This window comes from Hippopotamus amphibius, chromosome 6 (assembly GCF_030028045.1).
Source record: "Hippopotamus amphibius kiboko isolate mHipAmp2 chromosome 6, mHipAmp2.hap2, whole genome shotgun sequence".
NCBI classification, from domain to species: domain Eukaryota; kingdom Metazoa; phylum Chordata; class Mammalia; order Artiodactyla; family Hippopotamidae; genus Hippopotamus; species Hippopotamus amphibius.
In genome coordinates, this window is record NC_080191.1 from 148159172 (window position 1) to 148182044 (window position 22873).

General features: G+C 40.0%; 1 protein-coding gene across 4 annotated transcripts in view; it reads right to left on the bottom strand.

Moving 5' to 3' along the window:
* PLD1 (phospholipase D1) overlaps positions 1-22873 on the bottom strand; it is a 208444-nt gene that overhangs the window by 89486 nt on the left and 96085 nt on the right. For all 4 annotated transcript variants that reach the window (XR_009054227.1, XM_057738033.1, XM_057738034.1 and 1 more), the window contains exons 9-12: positions 17705-17857; positions 14801-14950; positions 14015-14098; positions 2427-2508 (exon numbers count right to left, since the gene is read on the bottom strand). Coding sequence is in view for 3 of the 4 variants with exons in the window: in XM_057738033.1 (XP_057594016.1) it covers positions 2427-2508; positions 14015-14098; positions 14801-14950; positions 17705-17857 (469 nt within the window). In the remaining variant the exon portion in view is untranslated. The remainder of the gene's footprint in view (positions 1-2426; positions 2509-14014; positions 14099-14800; positions 14951-17704; positions 17858-22873) is intronic.

Consider the following 22873-nt stretch of genomic DNA (forward strand, 5'->3'; position numbering starts at 1 on the left):
ATTCGGTTAAATGTACCATTGAGAACTTAATATTTAATAGTATTGATATTTCCTTAGGAAATTAAAAAAAATCACTACACACGATTTAAAAACTATAAGTTTCAAAAAGCAGATAAAATTGAAATAAAGCACCGTTATCAGGCAGTACTATTTACTTGGCCATGGTATTCACCTGGTATCTCACAGCGTTCATGGGGCGTAAAAGCGAACAGAAACTATGATAGTGATAGAAAAGGGATGTGGACAGGTACACTGAGGGGAATAAACAACCCCATGCCACCTAACATGAAGTGGAGGACCAGGCTTGCAGGATCTTCCTCCCGAGCCCTGCTCTGGCAATTACTAGCTTTCTGGGGTACTCAGATGGCCTGTAGGCAACCCCACACTCAAGTGATCTAAAATGTAGTTCTCTGAATCTGGGTTCTTCCCGCTTCCTCCCACTGCCAGATTCACCCTCCCAATACACCAGTTTGATCAGATCCCCCTTCGACCATCACACCTCCCACAGTAGTTCTGCACTATTGTCCATAAAGCGCAAACCACTGGCTTGGCTCACAGAGCCGCCCAATCCCAGCTGCCTTTTCAGCATGATCCCTCATCCTACCTATGCTCACACTCAGGTGTCATCAGCTTTGTCGCCTTGTTGTGACTGACAAGACCTTATGAATTCCTGCCTCCAGAATGTTTCCTCATCACATTTCCTATACCTGAAAACCTCTTCTTTTTAAACGTCTGGCCCATCCTAAATGCTCTAAATCCCTCACGTTGTAAGGGGCTTCCACATCAGACCAACCCAATGCTCTCCCTCCTGCTTTGAATCTTGGCACTGTCTCTGTACCCAGCTGACTCTTGTATAGATTTTTAAGCTCTTTCAGGTCAAGGATGGTGTCTTTTTTTTTTTGTACACCCCAAATGATTACCCAGTGCCCCGCACACAGGCGGCATTCAACAAAAACATGTTAACTGAAACCTAAAAGAGTAAAGCATCAGATGAGTACTTGAAGAGAGGATTTACTAGTATGATTTATGACTGGTAGGCAAAGCTGGAAAAATTTGTTAGAATGGAGTCTCTGGAGTTTACTTCTGGAGGAGAAATGGGAAAGGTTCCATTTCACAGAGAGAAACATGGGCAAAGTTATAGCCCATTCAACATGTAGGAAGATGTCTGGTAAAGTTAGGACTAAGCCCAGGACGTGAGTCCTTCAGCGACCCCTCCATGGGCAGGGATGAAATCCTATTCACACACATGGCATCCTTAGTAATTAGTGTAGTACCAGGCTCAGAGGAGACACAGCAACTCTACGCTGAATTATTTAATGAATATGCAAATAATGCTTTTCAAGACCAGAACTTCCGATTTTGTGAATGGAAGTCTGTTGAGACAAGAGATTAGACTAGCCTTGAAAATGATGCTGTTTGGCAGAACATGTGTCTGAAATAAAGACAATCAACTTCTTTTGCCTTTAATATCAGCAGTGAGGCCTGCCTATAACCTATGCCCAGAGATCCTAAAGTAAAGGCATGGGGAAAAGACATTGAAAGAAGTGGGAACGGTGAGTGGGATAAGGAGTAGAGGAATACAGGGGATAGAAACAAAGAAATGAGTGATGGCTGTGAGAAATGGAAAATACTAACCCCAATTATTTAGGATCCACAAGTTCTGCTATAATGTTTAAGGACAGAATTTAAAAAATTAAGACAGTTTCAAATAATAGTAAAAAGCCTAGCACTCCCTAATTTGGATATGATTAATAATAAATCCAGATCTATTCTAATTCAAGTTAATTTAACTTGGTTGAGGGCTGACCACATTAAAAAAAATCATTAGAAATACAAATGTAAAATTGTCATTGGTGAGCCTATACTGCTTCAGCTATTTACTTTTTATAACAAAAAGAGCACACTCAATGCCCACCTGGAATCTACAGGATCAGTTTCACACTATTATCATCAACGGTTCCCACACTGGAACCACCAATTCTTAATGTCCCTCCTCTTTGATATTCTTCAACATCAGCCTGACCTCATCTGACTGCAATCATTCTCAGATGACTTTGTCTTTTGCTCAAATGACAGAATATTGAAAAAAAAATGCTATGCTTCATTTCATCACTTATTGTTCAATGATGAAATTTTATTATAATTTTTTGCCTGTAAAATTAACTGCCCATAACTGATTAAAAAACAAAAAATTAGAGTTGCTAATAGAGTCCATGCTGTGAATTAGGTGAAAATATTTATGATTCAAGAGTAATGGGAAAAAAATCAGAACCAAAAGAACTTGAAAACAGTAAATATTCTACTTTTTGTCAAACTCTAAAGAAAGAAGTGATAAGTGTATATGAAAGGCTTTGAAAAAGAAAAGGCATTTCAGAGGCAATATACATTTAGAAAATTATACCAGCATTTGTTAGGAAAGTACATACTGCTTTTCGCTTAAGAATGCAGTCCAACCGCCAACGATTTCCTTCAACCACCGGACGTTTCAGGAAGATTTCTGGACTCAACCTGAAATCGCAAAGCCAAAATTTCAAGAAACTAAAACAAAATATAAATTTCTGATTGTGTCATAGGAAGCAAAGGCAATTTTAGCCCAAATGCCATCCTCCTCCTCCACTGTGGCAGGTCAACCAAAGTTCCACCATGAGTGCACGTACTTCACATGGGAGCAACAGCCTTTATTCAAAGAAAGTCCATCTCGATTCCTCTATCTTACTCTCATATCAGACATACACACACTTGCAGATACTATTTTTTAAGCTCTTTATTGGAGTATAATTGCTTTACACTGTTGTGCCAGTTTTTGGTGTACAACAAAGTGAATCAGCTGTATTTATACATATATCCCCATATCCCTTCCCTCCCACAACTCCTTCCTACCCTCCCTATCCCACCCCTCTAGGTCATCACCCATCATCGAGTTGCTCTCCCTGTGTTATGCAGCAGCTTCCCACTAGCCATCTGTGTTACATTTGGTAGAGTATATATGTCAATGCTACTCTCTCATTTTGTCCCAGCTTCCCCTTCGCACCCCCCCACCCCCGTGTCCTCAAGTCTGTTCTCTACATCTGCATCTTTATTCTTGCCCTGTCACTGGGTTCATCAGTACCATTTTTTTAGATTCCATATATATGAGTTAGCATACAGTATTTGTTTTTCTCTTTCTGGCTTACTTCGCTCTGTATGACAGACTCTAGGTCCATCCACCTCACTACAAATAACTCAACTTCATTCCTTTTTATGGCTGATACTATTGATTGTTCACCCAACAGCCATTGGCCGCCTTCTCCTTCCTTGCTGCCAAAGCCTACCTCCCATGACTGAATGTGAATATTCTAAATAATCACTTTCCCAGACTCCTGAGCAGCTCCAGCACGAAGTAACACAACCATGTACAATGAGACATATAAGCGGGTACACGTGGGGTTAATGGAAAACTTCCTCTGATGAGAGGAAGAGACACACGCACACACAAATACCCCAGGAAAAGTGGCTCTGGGATGGATGTTGTATGGGGACATGATGCTTAGACAGGTGCAGACATGCTGAAATTCTAAGGACAAAGCCAGAACGCGGAAATCACTGGATGACTCCACCAACTCCAGTACTGCCTAACTTTAGATTTCTCATTCAATGAGACAAATACTCATTGTTTAAGGGACCTTTAGTCAAGCATTCCAGCAACCCAGGCCGAAAGTGTTCTCACTGACAAATACGAACACTAACTCCCTATACCAAGGAGCAGGGTCCATGGGAACCTGGGGCTCTGTGAGCAGGGAAGAAGGCAGGCTTGCTGATAGGTAAACTTCCCTCAGTGTGAGAACGGACCCCTGGGTTCTTCTCCTTAGTAGTGCCATAAGCAGCACAGTGCAGGAGTCATTTTTTCCCTTGGGGCTGAATTCAAAGTCACTGCCTGAGTTAAAGTGGTAAATAGTTTAACTCCTCTGTAATGGGAAAAACAAACAAACAGAAAGCAATAAAGAAAATTTCAACTGCTTAAATGCTAGACCTGGAGGAGCAGGGGATCAAAGCCTTACAGAATACCTGGGTGGAATACTACCTTGCCAGGGAGTCTTCCAAGCATGTGAAGACAACAGGGTTTTAAGGAGCTAAAGAGATTAAAAGAAGTAATTTTATGCTCTATTTCATTCAGTTAAAGAACATAAAAACCCAGAGGAAAAATGTCTAAAAGAAACACATATTGAAGAAACTTGTACCATAATGTTTATTGCAGCACTATTTACAATAGCCAGGACACGGAAGCAACCTAAATGCCCATCAACAAATGAATGGATAAAGAAGATGTGGCATATATACACAATGGAATATTACTCAGCTATAAAAAGGGATGAGATGGAGCTATATGTAATGAGGTGGATAGACCTAGAGACTGTCATACAGAGTGAAGTAAGTCAGAAAGAGAAGAACAAATATTGCATGCTAACTCACATATATGGAATCTAAAAATGGTACTGATGAACTCAGTGACAAGAACAAGGATGCAGATACAGAGAATGGACTGGAGAACTCGAGGTATGGGAGGGGGCAGGGGGTGAAGGGGAAACTGAGACGAAGCGAGAGAGTAGCACAGACATATATATACTACCAACTGTAAAATAGATAGTCAGTGGGAAGTTGTTGTATAACAAAGGGAGTCCAACTCGAGGATGGAAGATGCCTTAGAGGACTGGGACGGGGAGGGTGGGGGGGACTCGGGGGGGGGGGGAAGTCAAGGAAGGGAGGGAATACGGGGATATGTGTATAAAAACAGATGATTGAACTTGGTGTACCCCCAAAAAAATAAAAAAAAAAATAAAAAAATAAAAAAGAAACACATATTGGGTAAGATATTTAGAAAACTGACACATAGAGGGGTGTGTACAGTATAAATATTAACCTATCTAGTTTAGAATAGGAAACAACTCAAACAAACAAAAAAATGCAGCAAATGATAGGAAAAGATCTAAGATGAATTAAAAACAGATCTGTTTTAAATAGAAGAGTGTGTCATTGGTCACTGATAGTTCACCGAAAGTAGGATATACCCAACAACATATATATACTTGCAATTTTTGATGTATGCATTAATTATGGGCTCAGAGGACTTCAGTTTGGGGGCCATTTTCAGGTCTATACTCAGCAATTAAGTTTTTATCATCTTTTTTTTAAATCTAAAAGCACTGTGTGCCCTGTATGCAGAGTATTCCAGTAGATACTCTAGAGGATCTTAAGCAAGCTCTCAAGGATACCTGGATTTTGAGGACAATGCAAGAAAAGATAAAAACAGTCATGCTATAAAAACTGACAGTCATGCTATAAACAAAGTATAAACAATGGCAAGGAGAGAACAGCTATGATTCACAAGCATCATTATGTCAGGATCTTTACTAAGTAGTTATTAGCTAAGTAATTTCAAAAGACTTGTGTAATACTACATTTCATTGAGTTTAGGACACCAGTGACTGTAAGATGCATCATTACTGTGTGTACAACTAAAGAAAAAATGATGACAGCTGTAACTATGTTATTGAATGTATTCTGATTTCAGAGATGTTAAAATGTACCTCTAAGTAAATGCTCCTTTTAGAAGATTTTATAGCTTTAAATGTTTGTGTGAGAAAGAAAAAGTTTAAAATCAATGATCAGAGCTTCACTCTTAAGAAGATTAAAAAAAAAGAGAATAAATTAGGAAAAAGTAAGAAGAAGGATGGGAATAACAGATAAGAATGGAACTCGATGCAATATAAAACAGAACAACGATAAAGAAAACTCAATAAAACCAAAATCTAGCTCTTTGAAAAGATTAATAAAATTGACAAGCTAGCTAGATTAAAACTGAAAGAGGGAGTTTGACTATTTTAGATTCTTCATTTAAGTGGGAAGAAACAATATTGATCCTACCCAAAGTCTTTCAGGAAACAAAGGCAGGGGAAATACTAACTCACACAATGAGGCTAGCATTATCATAATACCAACAGCAAACAAAGACAACCCCAAAAGAGAAAAAAATTAAGTATAATATGCTTTACAACCATAGAGGTAAAAATCTTTACCAAAACCTCACAACTTATAAAAAAGATAACAGATCATGACTAAGTGGGGTTATTTCTAAGAATGCAAGGTTGGTTTAAAAATTGAAAATCAATCAAAGCAACTCAGCACATTAACAGAAAAAAAGAAAAAAGAAAAAAAATGATCATTTCAATACATGCAGAAAAAAAGTCTTGACGAACTCAATACCCATTCAGAATAAAAACTCTCAATACATTTTAAGTAGAAAGGAATTTCCTCAAAGTAATAAAAGGCACCTATTAAAAAATCTACCTAAAGCATATAATAAAAGACTGAAAGCTTTTCTTCTAAGGCTGAGAATAAGAAAGATGTCCATTCTCATTACTTCTATTCAATGTTTTACTGATGATGCTAGCCAATCTAATAAAAAAAAAAAAGAAAGAAAAAAAAGAAAAAGAAAGAAAGAAATACAAGGTATGCAGATTATAAAGGAAAAAGGAAGACTGTCATTATTCACACATCACATGATCGTCTATGGGAAAAATCCTAGGGCATCTACAAAAAAGCTACTCACGAGATAGGATTAAGATGGCGGAGTAGGAGGATGTGCGCTCACTCCCTCCTGCAAAAGCACCAGAATTACAACTAACTACTGAACAATCATCGACAGAAAGACGCTGGAACTCACCAAAAAAGACACCCCACATCCAGAGACAAAGGAGAAGCCGCAATGAGATGGTAGGAGGGGTGCAATCGCGTTAAAATCAAATCCCATAAATGCTGGGTGGGTGACTCACAAACTGGAGAACAGTTATACTGCAGAAGCCCACCTGCTAAAGTGAGGGTTCTGAGCCCCACATCAGGCTTCCCAACCTGTGAGTCCAGCAACAGGAGGAGGAATCCCCAGAGAATCAGACTCTGAAAGCCAGCGGGATTTGATGGCAGGACCTCCACAGGACTGGTGGAAACAGAGACTCCACTCTTGGAGGGCACACACAAAAATGTGCTCACCAGGACCCAGGGGGAAGGAGCAGTGACCCCATAGGAGACTGAACCAGACCTATCTGCTGGTGGTGGAGGGTTGCCTGCAGAGGTGGGGGGGCAGCTGTGGCTCACCGAGGAGACGGGGCACTGGCAGCAGGGGTTCTGGGAAGTGCTCACTGGTGTGAACCCTCCCAGAGTCCACCATTAGCCCCACCAAAGAGCCTGTGGGCTCCAGCACTAGGTGGCCTCAGGCCAAACAACCAACAAGGTGTCAACACAGCCCCACCCATTAGCAGACAAGCAGATTAAAGTTTTACTGAGCTCCGCCGACCCAGCCCTACCCACCATCAGTCCCTCCCATCAGGAAGCACACAGGAGGCTCCTGGATAGCTTCCTCCACAAGAGGGAAGACAGCAGTATCAAGCAGTATCAGCAGTATTTTGTCTTGTGGAACTGAAAATCACAGCCACAGAAAGATAGGGAAAATGAAAAAGCAGAGGACTTTGTACCAGATGAAGGGACAGGATAAAGCCCCAGAAAAACAACTAAATGAAGAGGAGATAGGCACACTTACAGAAAAAGAATTCAGAATAATGATAGTGAAGATGATCCAGGACTTTGGAAAAAGACTAGATGCAAAGATCAAAAAGTTTACCAAAGACGTAGAAAAATTAAAGAGCAAACAAACAGAGATATGCAACACAATAACGGAAATGAAAAATACACTAGAAGGAACCAATAGCAGATTAACTGAGGCAGAAGGGCGAATAAGTGACCTGGAAGACAGAATGGTGATCATCACTGATGCAGAAAAGAATAAAGAAAAAAGAATGAAAAGAACTGAAGACAGCCTAAGAGACCTCTGGGACAATGTTAAATGCACCAACATTCGCATTATAGGGGTCCCAGAAGGAGAAGAGAGAGAGAAAGGACCTGAGAAAATATTGGAAGAGATTATAGTTGAAAAATTCCCTAACATGGGAAGGGAAATAGCTACCCAAGTCCAGGAAGCACAGAGAGTCCCAGGCAGGATAAATCCAAGGAGAAACACGCCAAGACATATAGTAGTCAAACTGACAAAAATTAAGGACAGAGAAATGTTATTGAAAGCAACAAGGGAAAAACAACAAATAACATACAAGGGAACTCCCATAAGGTTAACAGCTGATTTCTCAGCAGAAACTCTGCAAGCCAGAAGGGAGTGGCATGATATATTTCAAGTGATGAAAGGGAAGAACCTACAACCAAGAATACTCTACCCAGCAAGCATCTCATTCAGAGTCGACGGAGAAATCAAAAGCTTTCCAGACAAGCAACAGCTAAGAGAATTCAGCACCAGCAAACCAGCCCTACAACAAATGCTAAAGGAACTTCTCTAAGCGGGAAATATAAAAGAATAAAAGGACCTACAAAAACAACAACAAAACAATTAAGAAAATGGTAATAGGAACATACATATCGACAATTACCTTGAATGTAAATGGACTAAATGCACCAACCAGAAGACACAGACTGGCTGAATGGATACAAAAACAAGACCCATATATACGCTGTCTACAAGAGACCCACTTCAGACCTAGGGACACATACAGACGGAAAGTGAGGGGATGGAAAAAGATATTCCATGCAAATGAAAATCAAAAGAAAGCTGGAGTAGCAATATTCATATCAGATAAAATAGACTTTAAAATAAAAAATGTTACAAGAGACAAGAAAGGACATTACATAAAGATCAAGGGATCCATCCAAGAAGAGGAGATAACAATTATAAATATATATGCACCCAATATAGGAGCACCTCAATACATAAGGCAAATGCTAACAACTATGAAAGGGGAAATGCAAGGCAGAAATAGAGACACAGATGTAGAGAACAAACACATGGACACCAAGTGGGGAAAGCAGGGAGGGTTGGGGGGGAATGAACTGGGAGATTGGGACACCAAATTGTGCACTCGAAATATATGCTGTTTATTGTCTGTTAACTGTATCTCAGTAAAAGTTCTTAAAAAAAAAAAGCTACTCACGCTAGTAAGTGAACCAAGCAAGATTGCAGTAAATAAGATCAATATAAAAAATCAATTGCATTTCTGTATGCTCGCAGTAAACAACTGGAACATGAATTTTTAAAAATACCATTTACAATAACATAAAAAGCACAAATTACTTAGTGATAAGTGCAAGACCTGTAAATGGAAAGTACAAAACACTGATGAGAAAATGTAAATAAGATCTAAAAAAAATGGAGAGATATACACTGCTTTTCAGTTGGAAGACTCAATATTGAGAGAGAAGAAAAAGTTTGCCATACCATCTAACCAGTGGTGATTTTACCATTCTTTTCCCTCTGATTCCTCAGTTGGGAGGGAGAACCTGGAAATGGGCATTGGCACTGGTAGAGAGAACCTCAGAATAGTGGGATGATCTGGCAGTGATAGTGGTGGCAGGGAGGGGCCCACAGGCATCAAAAATGAGGAAATGGACCTTTCTTCTCCAATGGAAGAGCTGTGGTTCCAAGAGGACAATATAAATACCCACTGCTTGGCTCTGGACACAAAGTGTCATTGCAGAAAGTGTGTGGCAGAGCAGGGTAAATAAAGCCACGTCTTTCTAGCAAGAGGACTAGAAAGGGAAACCACAGGCAATCCATAAGTAGTGGGTATATCATGGAGAGAGAGGAGCTCAGAAAAGCAATGCTATAAAGTTGTTTATGAACTTCTAGCTTACTCCTAAGCTGCCCATGCATGGATTTGATCCTAAATATTATACCAAAGAATTTGAGAACTGAAATAAGAAACAGACCACTGCCCAAATTGGCCACTAGGTGGAGTACATGCAGGGACAGATCTAAACAGCACTGCAAAGGCTTTGAAAACAAAACCGACATTAAAAACAGACAGAAGACTAGTTGGAACATTCTGCATGAACCCAAATGGGCCAATTTCCTGCTAAAACAAAAATATCAACATTCTCTATATGATTTAAATAAGACCCAGAGTCATAATATTCAAAACTTGCAGGATACAGTAAAAAATTACTTGACATACAAAAAAATCAGAAAATCTCAACTTGCAGGAAAGACATTCAACAAATTCCAATGCCAAAATGACATAAATGCTGGAATTATTTAATGTAATTCTTTGCCAGATATTATAAAAATGTTTTAACAAGTAAGGGTGAGCACTCTTAAAGTGAATGGATAGTCAGAAAGTCTCAGCAAAGAAATAAAGATATAAATAAAAAGCAAAAAGAAAATTTTAATCTGAAAAATACAACTACAAAAAACAAACGCTCACTGGATAGGTTCAGTACCAGAACAGAGGCGACAAAGGAAAGAATCAGTGAACTTAAAGACAGATAAAGGGAAATTATCAAATTTGAATAACAAGGAAAAGATTGAAAAAAAAAAAAACAGAGCCTCAGAGACTTGTGGGACAATACTAAAAGACACTACTTAAGTTATCCGAGGCTCAGCAAAAGAGGAGAAAGAGGGAAATGCAGAAAAAAAAGTTTGAAGAAACAACAACTGAAAATTTCTCAAATGTGATGAATGACATAAACCTACAGATTCAAGAAGCTCAGTGAACCCCAAACAGGATAAATCCAAATACCATGATCAACCTGCTGAAAACTAAAGACAGGGAGAAAATGTTGAAAGCACTCAGAAGAAAAACAATGCATTTATTGAAGAGAACAATGATTCAAAATGACCGTGAATTTCTCATAAGAAAACATGGAGACCAGAATGAAGTGGAGCAAATTGTAACTAGACTGTATAAAGATCTCCTACAATCTAGTAATAAGAAGACAATCCAATAAAAAGGAAGAAAAATAAGATTTGAACATGTTTTCAAAGAACCTAATGTCCAAAAGTCACATGAAAATATGCTTAACATGAAAGTGAGAGAGTAGCACTGACATATATACAGTACCGAAAGCAAAATAGATAGCTAGTGGGAAGATGCTGCATAACACGAGCAAATCAACTCAATGATTGGTGATGACCTAGAGAGGTGGGATGGGAGGGTGGGAGGGACGCTTGAGAGGGAGGAGTTATGGGGATATATGTGTAAATACAGCTGATTCACTTTGCTGTACAGCAGAAACTGGCACAACAGTGTAAAGTAATTATACTCCAATAAAGATCTAAAAAAGAAAAAAAAAAAACCCACAATGAGAGACTACTACATAGCCTTCAGAATGGCTAACATTAAAAAAGACTAACAATACTAAGTAATTGCAGTGATGAGGAGGGATGAAACTCTCACACATTGCTAGTATGGTCACTCTGGAAAACAGACTGACAGTTTCTCATGTTAACCACATTTATAACTCGTAGTACTGATAAAATATAGTAATTTGAATCTACTTTCTAAGACAATGGTTAGCAAACCGTGAGCCAAATCTGGCCCATCACCTGTTTTACTATGGCCCATAGCTAAGAATGGCTGTTACATTTTTAAAGGGTTATTAAACACACACACACACACAACCCCCCATACATACAAAGAAGAATATGCATCAGAGACTGTATGTGATCTGAAAAGCCTAAAATATTTACTATCTGGCCCTTTACAGAAAAAGTTTGCCAACCTTGTTGAAAGTCAGAGGCTTTTGAACTTTTTGGGTCATAATCCACAGGAACACATTATGTATCCATCCCAAAACTTTCATCTATCTATCTATCTATCTATCTATCTATCTATCTATCTATCTATCTATCTACCCATCTATCAACCTACCTATCAATCAATCTTCTATTGACTACTGAAATAAAAATTTCACAAAATAAGAACCCTTACTGCCACTTAAGTTGCAAGTTTTCCTTTCTATTCTTTCCTGCTTTTCTTATCCTATTGCACAGCTCCTGCAGGCTCAGTCACTGCTCTAATCCATTGTCTTACACATGACTTCCTGACTCTCTGTTCCAGGGCAGGGGCTGCTTCTCATTCATCTTTCTGTACATGTGGCCTCGTTCAGTACCTGTCACAGAGTGGCTGCTCACTAAATAGCTCTGGAATGAATGAGTGAATATATTAACAAATAAAAGGATGGATGGTTAAATGAATTAACAAACAAAGGAACTAAGTGCTTCTAGGTCCCAGGTTGTCTCTCATTTCACTAAATCTGCCTTTGCTTTCATACTAATTGTTTTAGAAACAGATTAACACAGTTTATACTCATGTGCATGATGTCTCTTGAATTAGATCAGAGATTTCTAGAGGTCATGTGCATCTTCTCACTATGCTTTTCACTCTCTCAGATTCAGATATACCGGGGTTTGAAAAAAATTTCTGAATGCTCACTTTTGCAACATACTTGCACAACAAGAATTTTCTTCACTTGTTATGAGGGAAGTTCCTGCAAAGGTTTTATTTCAAAGAGGGTGTTGTAATAAGATGTTATCCTAGTGCAGCCACGAAAAAGAAATAACCTCCTGATTCATTTTCTTGATGACAGGAGAAGAAAAAACATTCAAGCTTCTGTCTTTTTAGATGTTTAAATGAGAGTCTGTATTTTAGTGTTCAGAACCTTCAAAATATATGTTATTTGCTTGTGTAAAACATGAAAATATGGGCTCAGCGGAAACACTATTTTCAGTCTCTTTCATGTCTCTGTCAAACTTTCAGAAATACTTTTTAAAGGAACATACCTACTATGTTAAGCTTGAATCAGTTCTCACAAGTGTTTAGAAAGTATTCAACCAAAGAAATAGCTTCTAAGTATGAAACTTTCTTTTATTCCTGGTAACTGACTGAAGAGAAAAATTTGGCAAGAATATAAAGGCCAAGGTTAAGCTCCTCTGTAAACATGAGAATAAACAGGTTCACAGACATGCTGACTCTCACACACCCTATGTATTGACTCTAGATCAATGCGTCTCAACCAAGAGGGACTGTGCCCCCAGGGGACATTTGATGATGTCTGAAGACATTTTGATGATCACAACCGGAAGCTTGCTACTGGCATCTAGCAGATAAAAGCACGGACGCTGATGGTGCTAAACATCCCACAATGCACAGAACAACCCCCATAATAAAGAATTATCTGCCCCCATTGTCAAGAGTGCCAAGGTTGGGAAAGCATGCCCTAAAAAGTTACAGACTTCCTCATCACTGAGGCAAAACAGTGGAAGAAGATGCGCTCACATTCCCAACCAGTCTCCCCTCCGCCCCCAAAATCTAGAGTTTGGAGGAAATGAATTATGATGATATTTTCATAGTTCAATATAAGATAGCATTTGGAAGGAAACAAGATAGGGGAAAATGGGCATTTCAAGCAACTAAGTTCTTAGACGGAAAACATATTTTAGATATTTTCATTCCCATTGTAGCAAATGTTAGTTAGCATCTGCAATGGGTTTTAACTGTCCAGGCAGATGGGTACTTGGGACTAAAGTCAGACTACAAAGCCTACACCCACTCCAAGAGTAAAATTTCCCAGGAGCTAAATGACTTTTAGACACGAGACTTCCAGTGACTTTAATAAGCCTCATAACTCTCGTGGATGATTTAAAGGGGATTAGAAAGCTGAAACCTGAAACATCTTCAAAAAAGCTAACCAAGCCGAGTCATTACAATGGATATTTTAATAGTCATAGGCAAATGGGAATACTACAATTTCAAAGGGATAATTCAGAGGAAGTATTTTCACTGGACCTCATGACAGACATAGTGGGATAAGGAAAGACACCCAAGGAAGATTATTTTCCATGACCACTACTCCTATATTTGCATTGCAAAATAATCTTTACTAAAATGAATATTGGTTATCTGCTTCCAAATGGGAAGACAAAAACAAAATTGTTCAAACTATATTTTAAGAATATATATGCATGCCAGGATTTTTGAAAAGACCTCTGAGTGGAGGCTACTACAATTAATTAGTTGAGACTTTGGCCAAACCATCTATGAGTACTGCTGGCTTTCCTAATGTACAATTCTAAAACAGCACAACACGGTTGTATATTCCTAAACATGGAGACCTCCAAACAAGCTCCCCGGGGACAAATACTAACCACCAATCTGTGATAAAAATCTCTTCTTTTGCCTCTTCCATTGCATCTGCCACATCTTCAAAATATCCTTTAGCATTAACATACCTGAAAGACAAGTTTTCTGTTTCATTTTTTTAACAAAAATAGAAAGAAATCTATTGTATGACAAAACGGAAGGTGGAAGCCACTGCCCAAAGTCTCTACAAAACCACTAGTTTACTTTGTATAACTGGAAACAGGATTGAAAACAACACCTCTGTCTGCTATGTAGGAAGCACAATAAATAGACAGAAGTAGGCAAACTGATTCTTTTCTGCTGAGAGAATAACAAATTGATTGGTCTCATTATTGTATGCGGTCAGATGAATTCTCCCATCCTGTTGAACTCACATACAGTTGTTCTTCTGAGACTGAAAGCAGACCAATTTCTAATCCATGGGTAGAAAAATATGCTAAGCAGGATTTTATTTAAAAGAAATACCTAGCAAGTAAATTCTCATTCTTAGATTACAGCTAATGACTTAAATAAACTTTCCACTTGCATCATTAAGAAAATGTATGAAGTTAGCTTTTAAAATCAAACTTCAAAATCTAAAGCTAGCGATCTAAAGCCGACTGTAAAAAATCACAAAAACAGAAAGTGCAAAACTAATCTATGCTCAGATAGTCCTATAAGGAAAGGCCCTTGTTAAATACAATCCATAATATCTTTTCACAGCTTCAAAAAATGATTCCAGGTGAATTTAGACTACTATAATATTAAATGCTATGATATACATTGATAGTCTTAGAGCAAAAAGATCTTACCATTTAGCTAAAGTGTTCTCTTGGATAGCAGCATATGAACCAAATCGATGATCTTTGAGAAAGTTGGGGCCATATTTCTGGATGAATTCTTCTATGGCCCCTCCCCACCACCGAGCATGTCTATAGCTGTTGCATTTTAAAATCAGTGTCCTTCAAAGAAAAGCAAAATGTGGAAAAGAACGGTCACTCTGTGTTCTGTCTCTTTAAACAAGTTAAGAATTAAACGTGTCCATTTTGTTTTGGTACTGCAGCAAACATAAGTTGAAAATATTAGGCAAAGGAGTACCTTACCTATATCAAAAAAGTAGATTTTTAAACATTTTTGGCAGGATTTAAAAGTATATTCAGTGTAGCAAAAACAAACTTTTCAGGTTACTTATTCCTTCATTCACTTATGCAAACTTGTGTAAAGGCACTTATTATAGGCCTTGAGCTAGCTGTCCAGGCTGTGAGGAGGACAACGGAAGAGGTGTAAAGTGAGGTCCTACATCTAAGTGTTAGAGAGTTGTTGGCTCCTGAAGCGGACATGTCCCTTTGGACCACCTGGTGTCCATTCCCTCAGCCTCTGGAAACACCCTGATTGTGCTTTAGTAGAGTAATCCCTACCCCACTCTGAGTCCACCAAAGCCAACAAAATGGCATCTTCCAGCCCCTGGTCCAAAGACTGGTTCAGGGATGAGTACATAAGCCAATTCCACCCAACAAGTGAGAATTAATCCCAGGACCTGCACAGAAATGCCAGAAAGAGACTCTTTCCCTTCCAGTAAACATGGTTTGAGTGTAAGAGGCAGCCAACTTGCTACCACCAGGGGACCAGCCTGAGGATGGAGCAGATCCCAGGAGACAGAGCTAAGAGAGGCCAGGAAAACGCATCTCAGTGACATAGTGGGAGCCTTGGAGTCAGCCATGGTTAACGTGGCTGATTAATTACTTCTGATGTAACCCAGACTGCATTGGATTTTTCTATTGCCAATGACTAAACTATGCTAAATGGTTACAGATTTATAAGCACCGAAAACAAAATTCAGGGTAGGAGACTACAAAAAGTTACTTCATGACAAAAGTCAGAATTGGTGACTACCACCAAGAGGTGAAAATAAATTACCCAAATTTGAAGTTCAGAGAAAACATGTGTTGGAGCCAGTGGTGTCCTTGCCATTTAGGGAGAAACCCACCCCAATATAAGAAGAGCGGTGTTGTGAGTGAAGAGGAAGAGTTCGCCTTTGGGGAGAAATGCAATGATCCTGATGAGAAGCAGGGGAGGGGCTGTATTCATAGACCCTAAAATAATTATTTATAAAGATTAGGGATGTCCAAAGTGGTCCCCTTGGTATGTCAGAGATTGATGCTTGGCTTTTGTCTGGGGTGTGGGGAGGGATGAGGTGAGACGTGGTGGTGCTGGGAGCAGTGAGGCATTTTCCATCCGCCGTGGCAGGGCTGACGCGGGGTTCTGTGGGCAGGCACGAGAGCATGGAAAGGGCCTGGGCTTGAGCCAACATGCAAGTCCTGCTCCAACTGAGATGAAATGCCTCCAAAAACCAGTTAGGAGAAAAAGACATTGGAGAAGAGATAAGTGACAAACAGAGGTTTGTCTTATCATGGGATATGAATCAGAGTGAAGAAAAAAAAAAAAGACCCATTCCAAACATGGAGGTAGGAAGAAGAAAGCTGAAGAGGAACTGAAAAATGTGTGAGAAGGGATCGTGAAGAGAACCACCTCCACAGAGCTGAAGGGCTGTATTGGGGGGAGGGGGCTGCCAATGAAGGCGGAGAGATGAAAGAAATTAGATCGTCGATGGAGGAATTTGGGCTTATTTGATACAATGGAAAGGACCACTTACACGAGGGAAGAAACCGATGAAACCTGGATCTCTATGAATTCATTTGGCAACGGTGCACAAGTGAGTGAGGATAGGAAATGGGGATAAGATGGCCAGTTAAGTAATTTTTACAGTGACCAATGAGAATTGTGACCTGATTTCTATGGTCCCTCCAGAAAACAGGAAAGTAGTACCAGGAGGGAGATGGTTTTTGTTTTTGTTTTAATTTTTTGACCCCACCAGGGATGGAACCTGGGCCCCTGGCAGTGACAGCTGAGAGCTGAGAGCGTGGAGTCCTAACCACTGGATCGCCAAGGAATTCCCAGGAGGGAGGTTTAATAGCAGCGCCATTACATTTCTAATAACCAATCCTGAACCTTCTACTGTCAGAGATCAGAAAGGTCTGCATTTTACACACACACACACACACACACGCAAACATATTACTGAGAGTAGCGTATTTATATAATATATATATTTAATATCAGTATGTACAGAGAAATGTATATCTACACATATTTATATACACGAGGCTGAACTTTATAGAGACAAATGTATATATACATGTAGACACACACATATATTGTATAACTACAGTCTTCCAGAAAGAAACATATTTACCAACACACACACACACTGGCTTATAAAATCTACAGTAAATGTACAGTTGAGTATCCTTCAAGGTATCTTTCTTAAAATCTGTATGTAAACAGAATTTTTGTAATCAAATCCCTTTTTACGTTTTGTTAATAAAAGGATATCAATTTATAAAATAAAATTTTACTGTTTAAAAGCATGAACTATTACTCCTTATCTGTGTGGTAAATTGGTATTATTGGGTAGTCACTTTTGTTAAAATAGGCACACAGCAACACATGGGGTCATTTATTCTGACTCTTGCACATAGGATATTTTATATCTTAAAAATATTCAAAAAGAAAAGTAGTTTCATTACTTTTGATTGAGGATGAGTTCTAAATAACAATTTTCTAACACCTAAATTATTTTACCTTCTTCTTCCCTTAAGGCTGGGAGAAAAACTCTGTTTTTAGAGAAATTTTTTTAAAATATTTTCAGTTTCTACCTTGAAAGATTATCAATTCGGAGTCCATATTTCGTCTCTGTCTCCTTCTTCCCCACCTTAACTCTGAACTCTTTATCTACCAGCAGGACGAAGGCAATAGCACCACTGTCTGGTTTCATATATAGTAAAAAAGAATCTTTCACTATCAACCACCTGTAAGAAGGAAATAACATATCTTTAACATTGCACTGAATTACTGAAACAAAAAGAACAAATTATTATGACAAGTCTGAAGTAAACACTCTAGGAGACAGCAGACATAATTTTATTTTTTACACAAGGGATCTATTTTTTTTAAATGTAAGAACATCATAAAACAAAAGACAACAAAAAATCTTCCTATTACGTTTTTCTAAGAAGAACTGGCACCAAGCGATCCAAGACAATTCATTAGTTCTTTAAACTCTAATGGCACATCCTGAACGCAGGCCCCTGATACAGGCAGGCAGTGCTCGTAGGATACACAGCAGGAGCCACAGCTATTGGGAAAGTGGAATGGGTTGGTGTTTGCTAAAATAAACCATCATAAAAGAGGCCAATGAATCTCTGAGTAAGTAAAATCTCCCTTTTAAAAAAATCCAGGAAGCATCCAATACTCTACATATTGTGGGGAAGGAGGGAAGGGATCTTCAACCTTAAGGACGGTGCTTTAAACAAAATTGTTTTGAAGAAAAAGGCATATGAGCACTTGTGCTTTTATATCCTAGTGCTGGTTGCATTTAAATGGTGAAGGTCACCGATCAAAATGGCCATCATCAAAAAATCTGGAAACAATAAATGTTGGAGAGAGTGTGGAGAAAAGGGAACTCTCCTGCACTGTTGGTGGGACTGTAAGTTGGTCCAGCCACTATGGAAAACAATTTGGAGGTTCCTTAAAAAACTACAAATAGAACTACCATATGATCCAGTCATCCCACTACTGGGCATATATCCAAAGAAAACCATAATCAAAAGAAATTTGTACCATAATGTTTATTGCAGCACTATTTACAATAGCCAGGACATGGAAGCAACCTAAATGCCCATCAACAAATGAATGGATACAGAAGATGTGGCATATATACACAATGGAATATTACTCAGCTATAAAAAGGGATGAGATGGAGCTATATGTAATGAGGTGGATAGAACTACAATCTGTCATACATAGTGAAGTAAGTCAGAAAGAGAAAGACAAATATTGTATGCTAACTCACATATACGGAATCTAAAAATGGTACTGATGAACTCAGTGACAAGAACAAGGACGCAGATACAGAGAATGGACTGGAGAACTCGAGGTATGGGAGGGGGCAGGGGGTGAAGGGGAAACTGAGACAAAGCGAGAGAGTAGCACAGACATATATATACTACCAACTGTAAAACAGTCAGTGGGAAGTTGTTGTATAACAAAGGGAGTCCAACTCGAGGATGGAAGATGCCTTAGAGGACTGGGGCGGAGAGGGTGGGGGGGACTCGAGGTGGGGGGGAGTCAAGGAAGGGAGGGAATATGGGGATATGTGTATAAAAACAGATGATTGAACTTGGTGTACCCCCAAAAAAATAATTAAAAAAAAAATCCAGGAAGCATCCAATACTCTACATATTGTTGTTCATTTCAAATTATTGGTGGCTTAAAGGACCATTAACAAATGATGCGCAGGGGAACATGATCTCTCAGAAGTATATCTGCATTCAATTCAATATATATTTCAGAGCTTCATGATGGAATAGTACAGTGATAAACTGGAAGTTCAGGCAGAGGTAGAAACAGCACAAGGATAAATCAGACATGTTCTCAAAGGAGCTTAGTAGGCTACTGGGGCACAATGACAATTCTAGGCTGAATGGATAGGTACTAGAGGAAAAAAGCCAGAAGTGATGTGTGCGAGGAGGAGGGAGTCCTTAGTTCTCACTAAGAGAACAGCTAGTGGCATTCTCCCAAAGAGCTGGAGTCTGAGGGAGCCCATCAAGTAGAGCCCAAAGAGGTGGTCAAGGTGTACATCCCATATGGAGGGAAGTTAGCAAAGGCACTAAGGTGTGGGAATGCTGCCTGTGTTGGAAGAAAGTCTGGGGAGGCCAGGGTTCCCGGAAGTGTAGTATGAGAAAATGGGCAGTGATGGTAGGTGGGCGGGTGGTGGGAACAGGCAAAGGCCACATTGAGGAGGGTCTGAAGGCCATGTGAAGGAGGCTGATTTTACATCATGGAACCAGTGTCTTCTAAACTTGCCTGGTCATCAGAATCTCTTGAGATGCTTGTTAGAAAAACAGCAGGGTCCCAGGCCCCACCACAGATCCATCAAAAAGGCCCGACAATCTGTGTTTCTAAAAAAACACCCAAGTGCCTTTTTCTATAGGGGAATCCTCACGCCCTGGCAAGGCAAGAGGACAATAAATCATGGGAACTATGTTTCAGAAAGAAAGGTCTGAAGGATAAAGAGGAATGCAGCAGGTTAGCAAGCTGCTATAGTAATAGAGAAGAGTGCTTCTCACTACTTCACTGTGAATATGTGTCACCAGGGGCTCCTGTTAAAACACAGACTCTGATTCGGTAGGCCTGGGGCGGGGCCTGAGATTCTGCATTCTAACAGACTCAAAGGGGATGCTGAGGTTAGGACCACACCTTGAGTAGTAAGGACAAAGATGATAGGCGTGACACTGACCGCGGAAAGAGCAAGAGCATAAGGGTGGGACTGATTTAAAGTGAATACAAATGGCAACTCTGTCAAGCTGCATCTAACATCAAATTCACCGCAATTGTGTAGTGATCAAATGAATCGGTCGATAACTCAATAAAGTAACAATGGGAGTATTATACCACATGTTAGGCGACATGAGGCACATCATGAAATAGGTAAGGCCAGAACACCTGAGCACAAATTCACTAATATTGTACACGTGTCATATGAACTCAGCATTTAAAAGAAATCTATAACAAATCACTACTGAAATTGCTAACCACATTACATTTTAGTGGCTCTCTAATTTGGGATTTAATGTAGACAAATCTATATTGATGTCCACACGGTTTCATTTTATTCATTTGTTTTTTAATATATAGGCTGTCTACTTTCCAATAAAGGGGGGTAGGATGGATTTACAATAAGACAGTAAAGGACATACATGTGCTATGGTTAATAAAAGGAAAAACATCAAGGTCACAGAAAGCAAATACCTAACCACCACATATAATTCTGGTGATAGCACACCAGTGTGGGTTCGAGCTTCCTGGCTTTTCTTATCAAATGAATAAATTAAGGAAATAAAGAGGTTGCCCACCAAAAAACTAAATTCCACAGGAAGTTTCTCACTTGGAATGTAATATAAGGCAACTGAACAATATTAATGGATAATATTCTCAATAGTTTCAGCAAATGCAGAAATTTACATTTTATAAGAATTCTCATAACATGGCTCAATATAAATGCCAAGGCCATGACATCAAATGGTAACACAGTCATTCTGATGGGGCTGAGTTATGGTTCCAGACATGCAGCTGCCTGTTGATAAAAAGTCGGTCAAGGTTAAAAGAGAGTAGCTGGATCACACAGCTGTTAGAGGTCCTTCTTTAGCTGTAGTCCCTGTCCCAGCTTAACTATCAATGCAAGCTAGAGAGCAGATGGCAGGGCACAAGCCCAGAGCACCGGTGTGCTATGTTGCTGACCAGGAAGGAACTGTGCTTTGAAAACCGCAGCTGGCAGGTTCGTCAAATTGGGAAAGAAAGTCAAACATAACGGGCTTGGGAACTTGCCTGCCTAGAGGTCAAGGCTAACCGAATGGCATCAGAGACAGCTCAGGCCAGAGCTCCACACCAGCGACAACAGTGTGGGATGATGATGGACTGCCCCCTGCCCAGGTGGTCAGCTCCCATCACGAGCATCACAAGACAAATCACAGGCTCGTGGCATAACCTCCAGGGCCAAGGCCTGCAAAACACGTCCTCAAGAATAGACCGCCAGGTACCACTGTGCAGATGTGCCCTGCACCAGGACACTTGCTGAAGGAGGCGCTAGCGTCTGCTGCATCACCCTGCAGGCACGGGCACTGTTCTCTCATTTGCAGAGGCTCCGAATAGGCTATCAACAGCCTTGTCCAGCAACAGAAATGAGAGGGCTGAGTGCAGTGCCGGGCCAGGGCACAGCTCAACCCTGCGGTGCTGTCAACACTGCATCCTATGGGAACGCTTCCTCCCTTGCCCCTCCAAGATGTGGCAGCCTGGAAATACAGAACTGTTTAGTAGTGACTGCTGGATTTTGAAAGCTGAAGGCAAAAGATAATGGTTTCTGTTTTGACAATGACGAGCCGTTCTCTATAACGGTCATTAGACTATTAGGTGAGTGGACGCCTGGCCTTTATTGAAAGCTGCTCTTAATTATGCCATTCATTAAACCTCTTCTGGTTTCTCCCCTTTCTCTCTCTTGTCAACAGATGTTTTTCTCTACCAGGAGGACACGCCTCCAGGAAGGAGCCCGGCAAGCAGTCTGCAGGGAGTCAGCACCTGCGGCTCAGGGCTAAGCGTCTGCCTTGAGGGTAGACTCACTGGGCTCCAGTTCCGGTTCTGCCACTTGCCCACGGATGCGAACCTGGGTACCTGAGCCTGAGGTTGACGTCCATAAAATGAGGGTAAAGTAATGTTCAGCTCATAAGTGTTTGTGAGGATTCACTGAGATGATTCACGGACACTGCTTAGCACAATGTCTGGCACCAATAAATGTGAGCTTTTATGAATACTCTTGTTCTAATAAACCAGGTGAGATTATGGTCTGCTCTAACAAGATAACTTCCACCTGTGCTACTACTGGCCCTGTCATTAAAATACAGGTAGACCCACATGAGCCAGACAATACCTTCTCAGCCTCGTCTCCTACGCTTCACTCCCACCATGTTGGTCCCACTGGTTCTGAGACTTGCTAAGCTTGTTCTTTGGGCTTCCGCATTTGCTATTCCTCACGTAGAAATTATTTCTTCCAGATCCTCCCATAGGCAGTCCCTTCCAGTCAATCAAACTTTTGCTTAAACATTCCTCTACAGGGAGACTTTCCTGGGCTTGCAACCCGCCCCGCCACTCCAACCTGTTTAGTTTCTTCATAGCACTGATTGCTATCTGCAACTGTTTATTTAACTACTTGTCTATTGTCTTTCCTCTACTAGAAAGTGAGATCCTTGAGAACAGGGAATGTGTGTCACGTC